Below are 8,355 nucleotides of genomic sequence, written 5' to 3'. Positions count from 1 at the left end.
TAAAAGAGGGTTAAGTAGTTATGGAAGAATTAAGTAGTTTGGGAGGGACATGTAGAAGAGGGTTAAGTAGTTAAAGAAGAATTAAGTAGTTTGGGAGGGATATGTAAAAGAGGGTTAAGTAGATTTGGAAGAATTAAGTAGTTTGGGAGGGATATGTAAAAGAGGGTTAAGTGGTTAAGGAAGAATTAAGTTTGGGAGGGATATGTAAGAGAGGGTTAAGTAGTTATGGAAGAATTAAGTTTGGGAGGGATATGTAGAAGAGGGTTAAGTAGTTATGGAAGAATTAAGTTTAAAAGGGATATGTAGAAGAGGGTTAAGTAGTTTTGGAAGAATTAAGTAGTTTGGGAGGGATATGTAGAAGAGGGTTAAGTAGTTACAGAAGAATTAAGTAGTTTGGGAGGGATATGTAGAAGAGGGTTAAGTAGTTAAGTAGATATGTAAAAGAGGGTCGCCCAATAATGTGGCTATAACGCTTAGATAGCTGCACCACTCGAGAGGAGGCATAAAAGGTTTCATTTAAACACATCTTTCACAGCGGTAAATCTCAGGTCATAAACCTTTCAGCCAAACAGATACAAATAACCAGAACCATTAATTAGACAAGCAGAGCTACTGAATGGACCACAGCTAATAATATGGTTCACTTAAGGACACAGCAACCTGCCATGCTGCAATAATGCTCACATGTAATAGGGTATTGATTTTTGGACAAGAGCACACAGTTAAAAGTACATGCTGTGATTTCACAGCAACAGTGACCACATTCAATATGTGTGGAGCAGTGCGTGTTCAGCTCCTCTGTACCACGTGTCCTGTTGCAGAACTCTATTTCTGACTTGAATTGAGGCTGGGATTCCACCATGCAATCGGGTACAGGATGTGAGAAGCAGGTGTGAAGAAGGAAGGAATTAAGCTCTGCACCAACACAGCTCTTCAACCAGCTCACGGATGTCTTCCTATTTCTCATATTTCCATCCCGTTTCTGCTGCTGTGGCGCTTCCGTCCTGGAAATCAAGGCCAATGCACTACACACCTGTTACTAAGCCATTGTGGTGACCCGTGACGTGTCCACCAGATGAGAGAACCATAGCAAGGGTCTGATTGCCAGAAGATGGAGCAGTGAAGACTGAAACAAGAGGGCAGTTTATGCAGATTCAGGAACTTGCAGTGTGGTATCCAGAGGTGTGAATGGGAGTATGTGTGTAACACACACACACACACACACACACACACACACTTCTTTACACTTTGTGACTCACAGAACATTTTCTCTTCTGTTAAAAGCTGATGCCGTAGACTCTTAGACTCTCTCACATCATCAAAACTTGGGCTGTTTTATATGGACAAAAGTATTGGGACACCTACTCATTCCTAGTTTATCCTGCTTTTGCTGGAGTAACTGTCTCTACTGTGCAGGAAAGTCTTTCTACTAGATTCTGGAACACTGCTGTGAGGATTTGACTGCATTCAGCGACAAAAACATTAGTGAGGTCAGGATGTTGGATGATCACCATCCCACCTCATCTCTGACTCCCCATTTCATCCTAAAAGTATTGAAGGGAGCACCATCCCTCATTCCGGAGAACACAGTTCCACTGCTCCACAGCTCAGTGCCCCTCTCGGCCACGCCTGGCATTCGGCATGGTGCCAACAGGTTTCATCTGCTTCTATTGTCATTTTCACATCTATATCAGCAATGGGTGCAACATAAAGTAGCTGAATGCATTCATTTGAAGGCGTGTCCATAAACATTTGGACATATAGTGTATCTAGCTGTTCTGAGAGATTTCCTCTGATACAGAAATCCAAATCAAGGGGATAAGCCAGACACAAATGATATCCATCTGAAGAACCATGAAAAGATGCAGCACTGGTGGAAATGAAAGCGCAGGCAGCACTACTGTTCCCTATGGGCGACTCAGTGTGGGGCCTTCAGAAGAAGATGAGCCTTCACGATTGATTGTTCTACTGCAGGATAGGCAATAAGAGGAACCTCTTACTTTATCTGCACACTAAACAATCTACACAGTACAGAACTGGGTTCTTCTAAAAGCTTCTATATGGAATCCTATTCACAGGGTTTTCCACCAGTTGAAGTACACTGTAGCCAGGCAAGGACCATTTAAGAAGCCAAATGTCTTTTTAAAAGTTGTTCTGGTCATTTGTGTAAGGCTATCACCAGTCTACAGCCATGGGCACCGTAATATGGGACGATTCTAAAGGCCTGTGACTGACAGTGGCCTCCCAAATATGTTTTAATTGAGTATTTGGGCAGAATTGTTAAGAGTTATGGGGCCCAAAACCCTGACAGTGTCGATGTCTACAGCATTACTGTGACCTATTCGACATCTAAATGAAGACCATCATGCTCAGAATACTCAACAGCTCAGCTATTTGCTTTTTCATCACACAGCGAGAATGTGTAATCTTTCAGGCTAGGTCTAACCAGATTGGACCGAATTCATTCTATGTTTCTCTGGCATCCAATCCAGCATTTTTGTTGATATTGGCTCAATTTCGATACCCACCCATGGTAATATGCCATGCCAAGCATGTCATCAATATGAGCTCTGAGCTCTGACTAAAGCCATATTAAAAGTTAAGAAACCATTCAAGTCAACTTCCAAGAAGGCCAAGGAAGCAAGACAAGACAAAACTCTCAGATGCTTTTAGCAAACAGAGCTTTTGACTTGTATCAGTGGACCCCTTTATTTGCATTAAATAGAATATTTTTAAAGAATTATAGAAGGCCTACATAATCTGGAAGAATCAGTTATAAAAGTTTATATAAAGGTTAAGTGAAAATACATTATTAAAAAGCTCTTCACTTGATAATAATAAAGTTGAATTATCACAGCTTAAATATGCACATCAGCTCCACAAATCACAGAAATCACAGTAAATTTGATAGTCTTACATTAAGGAAAATACAGTGACCATGCCCAGAAGTGTCCCCTGTAAACAATGCAAACTTAGTTGCTTGGAAAATCAGAGCATACATTTGACCAGGGTGCCCAAACGTTTGCATACAACTGTGCAGAACCTCTTTACCTTTACTAGGAAGGATTTGGGTTAACTATTAACAGAGCACAGTCTTTTGGCCCAAGGAAAGCAGGGCACTGTGCCAGTCCTTTTTTAAAAAACACAGTGCCAAAACAGTCAAAGCAAAACGACAGACACGCGCATGCAGTGCGATTCACAGTACCTGCCTAAAGTTGCAGTGGTCTTAAAAAGGTATGGTGGCACAATAAGGGTCTTTGGGCGCAGTACTCTAGAGCACTGAAGGACCATGTTGTAAGACTTCACTGGATTTGGGACTTGGGACAACATGGCACTATTGGAGAATCATGAAGACTCATCTGAGCGGGCCCATCGTAAGACCATGTTTGCCCCGTCGCTCACCACAACCTTGAGGTCAAGGACCGCAATCTAGACTCGGACCTCAAACCCAAAGAAGCAGGTACGGGATAAACACCAAGCGAGCCATGAAATGTAGTCAAACACCATTTATAAAGAAACGCTTTTATGATTCAAATCAACAGTGTCTTCAATACATCTGAGCAAATATGTACAAAATTTACAAAAACAAAACATTAAGTTAAGACTGACAGTAAACAGGTTGCTGACCGTGGCGGCGATACTAAAAATAAAATTAAATACAAATAAATCTATAGCCTCAGCTGCCTCCAACCGAGGCAGCTGCAAGGGTACAAATCAAAGTCCGACTGCAACAGTGATGCACTGCCGACCACCGTGGACCACCCCCGCCCACAGAGTGTCCTTCACTCCTGGGGGCATCATCATCATCATCATCATCATAGTCATCATGGTCATGGGCATCCATTGCAACACCTTTCCGAAAGGCTTTTTTAAAAAAACAAACAAACAAACAAAAAAACCCCAGTGGGAGTTCATGTCCGTGAGGGGAAGCAGCAGCAGCAGCAGCAGCAGCAGCAGCGGCGGCTCAGGAGCTGCTCAGCTGCTCCAGTCTGTGTTTTAAGTGTTCACACCTCCTCCTGAGCTGCTCTTTGACCGAGAGGAGCCGCCGCTCCTCGGCCTGGACGCTGGCGATGTGCTCCGTGGCCTTCTTCAGGATCACCACCTTGGCAGCCCGCTCGTTGTTCGCCACGTCCGGGATCTCGTCTCGCAGCGCGAAGAAGCTCAGCTTCAGCTCGTTCCTCCTCTGGCGCTCCAGCACGTTGTGAGTCCGCCGCTTGTCGTTGTCCTCCGAGTCGGACGCCTTGTGGCTGTGGCTGTGAGCGGACTGCCGGAGCGACCCCCTGCCCCCCTCGAAGCGCAGCCTCTTGACGGCGGGCTGCTCGACCCCTCGGCTCGGCTGCGCCGCGTAGTTGTGCTGCTGGATGTTCACGTGACAGCGCTTCAAAACCACGGGGTCGGACTTCTTCGCGGATTTCCTCTTCTCCACGGTCACCACGTCGATCTCCTCCTCATCCTCGTCTTCATCGTCTGGGTGGAAAACAACACAAACAAAAACACGTCAAACGTGAAGACACGTGCGCTCACAGCAGACCCACCCACTCCAGCGCCGCTGCGCCCAGCCCAGCCCGGCCCAGCCCGGCCCACCCAGCCCGGCCCAGCCCGGCCCAGCCCAGCCCAGCCCAGCCCGGCCCACCCAGCCCGGCCCAGCCCAGCCCAGCCCAGCCCAGCCCGAAACGGCACTTCCGACCCCCAGACACTGACAGAGCTGGTCTTACTTATTACAGCGAGCCGCTTTAACGAGCTGTGTACCCCCAAAGACCCTAAAATAAAAAAGTGTGTTTGGCTAAAGTCTCCTGAAGAGGCAGATAAGCCCCCTGTCCTCGACCTCCAGCCCCCTAACATGAGCAGGGAGTCCACAAGCTAGCTAGCATTCCACCGTCCCCAAGGGTCCACGGCTAACAGCCTTCACCGGCGGTTAAATACGTTACCCAGCGCATTACACACAAGCCCACTCACCCCTCTCTTATTAAAACCGTACAACCAAGCGCCAAGTAACGAGAATCCGCCGCTAAACCGGGACTAACCCGTGTCAATTCCGTCCTAAACCCGTTCGCTGGTGTGAGGTAAACCCGCTGGCTGCGTTGCGGTCGCCCACAGACAGTTAGCTTAGCATAGCCGCCCGACTCACCGGTGTCGCTGTCGCTGCTGCTGCTGCTGCTGCTCCCGCTGTTTGGAGGAGTGTCCAACGGCAAACTCGGCGTCGGCGACCTGCCCAGCTTTGAACAGTCACTCAGCGAGTAGGGAAACACTACAGAGGGGTCTATACAGTCCGTGGCAGACGCGTTCATGTCCTGCAGGTAGCCGAGGTTGGAACCCAGCCGCCCCGGGCTGGCGTCCCCGGTCGACCCGCTCCTCGAAGAGTCCCTCCGTGCAGCCTGCAGCGTGGCAAGCCGCTCGGACACCGCCTTCTCCAGCTTAGCCGCGGCGGAAAAGCCGCTCCACATGCAGTCCTGGATGATCATGGACTTGAGGAAGGACTGGGAGTAGTCCGCGTCGCAGATGAAGCTGTGGTTCACCACGTCGTCCCCGAGAAACTCCGTGACCATCTCCAGCTGGTCCGCGGTGGACGGGAAAGGGCTGCTGCTGCCGCCGCCGCCGCCGAGTGACGGCCGCCGGCTGGGGGAGAGCGGAGGGGTGGGCAGCAGCTCGAACTTCTTCCAGATGTCCTCACTGGGAGCGGGGGGCTGCGGCTGGCCGTGCTGCTGGCTGTAGAAGCCCTCGTCCTCGTTGTCGTAGTAGAAGTAGGGCTGGTAGGAGTCGTAGTCGTAGTCGTAGTTCTTGCAGCTCGCCATGCCTGAGCTCAGCGGCATGCTGACAACCTGGAGAGAGAGAGAGAGAGAGAGAGAGAGAGAGAGAGACACAGCAACAACAGGGCACGGTTAACACCTCCATCATACACACACACACACACACACAGGGGCTAGGGCACCTCAGAGCAGCCTCAGGGCACAGCGCCTCAAGGCGGGACAGGAACTAGGTATCTCTAATTAATACAGCAAGAGGAGTTCATTTGCCTTTAACTGTCAGGGAAATGAGCTGACAGCTGTTGATTACTATTAGTTATTATTAAAAATAAATAAATATATATGAAATGACTGAATTAATAATGACACTCAGGAACTAATCCGCTGTAATGAGTGAAAAGTAAACAAACTGCTGTCAAATGCGGTGTGAAGGTGAAGAGGCGGAGGAGTCTCTGTGAAGACACTCACCGTAGATCAGCACCGGACCCAAAGAAGCTGAGGCGGCTCAGAGGGGCTCAAACAGTCGCCCTGTCAAGTGAAAGTAATCCGAGAGTGGGTGTCCGCCGCACCGGCTTTTACTGAACGCCCTCCAACAGCACAGCTCGATGCTGATCGCGGCCGTGATTTCATTTACTGCAGGATTTTCCAGCACTGCGTTTTAATACTACGGATTTTCGTGGGTTTTTTTTAACCCTAGGTATTAATGCGCCAGCACTGTGCCGTTTCCCGCCAAATGGTAGTTGCGTAGTAAAGCAAAGGAAGCACCGTCGTGATCCCTCTGCGCTTTCCAAGACGACAAATAAAACACTGAACTTCACTAGACAGCCCCTGCTATTTGTAGACTCGCCCGCGTCTGCCGAAAGCGCGTAAAAGTGGGGACTATATTATCTTGCGCACTTACGCTCGTGTGGTGAAGCGGCAAGGGGGGGTTGGGGCGGAGTCAGCGGTCGGTGGTAACTCAGTGACAGCGTTACTATCACAACGCTCCCTAACAGAGCGCTGAAACGCGGAGCGGTGACGTTCAAACAAGCGGGAACGCGGGATATCCACAAACACGCAGCCGCAGTGCAGTCCTCACATCGCTCACACTATTATTAACCATCCACAGTAAACTATTATTACACACCTGCGATCGGGGTGCCACTAAATAATGATGAGTCCTGTCACTGCACCAGTCATCACAGCCGAAGTCTTAGACGTAGATCTCGTTCATTCCTCCACTGCTGTTTAAGACAGGCTGTTTGATGTCTGATATGACATGAGGGCAGCAGAAGCCTGAAGAAGGGCGGCAGCACCGTCCCATCATCTGGGTTGAAGGGCAGTAGGTGAGGAGCTCAGCTCACGGCGAGAGGAGCTCCTTAAACAGTGGTGAGGGTCGCCCTCTAGTGGACGCATCGGGTAACACGGGGAGTAGTCATTAAGCCCTGGTCTAATGTACTTTAAAGTCATTTAGGAGCTATTTATCCAACATGTAAAGGACAGCTGGTGATAATATGCAAATGTGTGTGTTGGATTTCGGGACATGATAAAATGGTCATTTCAAATGGGCTGATTTCACAAACTGCATTAAATCCTTTAAAAACAGTTCCCCCAGATGTGAGCCCTTTTAGTTGGGAGCTAACATACAGTATATCTTATTCAGACACACTACCAGATATTTTGGGCAGACTTTTAAAGTTGGTGGATCTTTTCTCTGTATGATAAGTTACTGTTTGTCTGATGTTGACCACAGGAGGATGGGGGATGGGTCTCAGTGTGTTGTCCTCAAGTCGTTTCAAGACTCACAAAGACGGAAAATTATTATTCATCATTATTATAACATGGCATCAGGCAGTAAAAAAGACACATGAAAATAATCATGACAATAAGCTCTGATTATAGAGCATTTTTAATTTAGGTTTCAGCTCAAAATGTTTTACAACTGTGATAAAGACAGACACAAAACTAATAAAGAGATTAGTTTTTAAATGCTTGGTCAAAAGTGAGTATAGAAGATGTCTCCTAAAAGTGGATTTCTGAGATTCACAGATTTGAAGTAGGATAACATGAAGGGGCATCTCCTCTTGTAGCTTAAATTAAACTGCTTATTTCTGTCTTTCTGAACCAGTCAGCACTATGTCCATTACTCTTCCTATTATTTTCAGGATAGATGTATCAGGCATTGTATCAGCAGGCCTCTTTTATCACATGGATGCATTTAAACCAGGGTTGTTATTACTATAATAGTGGCAATGTGTAAATAGGCAAGGGTGTAATCTACCCACTGTAGATCCTTTCTGGAATGACTGGAATGGAGACTGCAGGTACCCTTTTTAGGTCGAAATACAACGCAGCTCTTCTTATTCATTCATAAGAAGATTCCCGTCTTGCATTATTATACAGTAGTATGGGCACCCATGGCCAAATTACACATCTTGTCATTTATAAAATTGAGTAGTAGTAAACACTGTCTCTGTGGCTAAGCACACACAAAACACAAGATTTCCATAAACCTCAATACACAAATCAACACAGACGCCTCAGGCCTTGATCAACAAGTTATATCAGCAATAATAATAAGAACTGTCAGCTGAATCAAATCTCCACAAACCTTCTACTAACACCACTGTGA

At 47.3% G+C, this 8,355-nt stretch overlaps 1 protein-coding gene across 1 annotated transcript; it reads right to left on the bottom strand.

Moving 5' to 3' along the window:
• Nucleotides 1-3,491: 3,491 nt before the first annotated feature.
• On the bottom strand, nt 3,492-6,579 carry mycb (MYC proto-oncogene, bHLH transcription factor b). Its single transcript, XM_072686925.1, has 3 exons — nt 6,213-6,579; nt 5,129-5,819; nt 3,492-4,467 (listed from the first exon to the last, which is right to left on the bottom strand). The coding sequence occupies exons 2-3, from the start codon at nt 5,808-5,810 to the stop codon at nt 3,965-3,967; spliced, it is 1,185 nt and encodes a 394-aa protein (XP_072543026.1). The 5' UTR covers nt 5,811-5,819; nt 6,213-6,579; the 3' UTR covers nt 3,492-3,964.
• Between the last annotated feature and the right edge of the window lie 1,776 nt (nt 6,580-8,355).

Source organism: Salminus brasiliensis, chromosome 9 (assembly GCF_030463535.1).
Source record: "Salminus brasiliensis chromosome 9, fSalBra1.hap2, whole genome shotgun sequence".
NCBI classification, from domain to species: domain Eukaryota; kingdom Metazoa; phylum Chordata; class Actinopteri; order Characiformes; family Bryconidae; genus Salminus; species Salminus brasiliensis.
The sequence above is the reverse complement of the archived record's forward strand: the minus strand, read 5'-3'. Positions and strand labels throughout refer to the sequence as shown.

What these genes read in the sequence shown, in the direction of transcription:
- mycb (XM_072686925.1), bottom strand. Translation starts at nt 5,810, where the DNA reads ATGCCGCTGAGCTCAGGCATGGCGAGCTGCAAGAACTACGACTACGAC. An exon ending in CAGCAGCGACAGCGACACCG is followed by an intron (nt 4,468 to 5,128) that starts GTGAGTCGGGCG and finishes TTTTCCACCCAG; the next exon opens with ACGATGAAGACGAGGATGAG.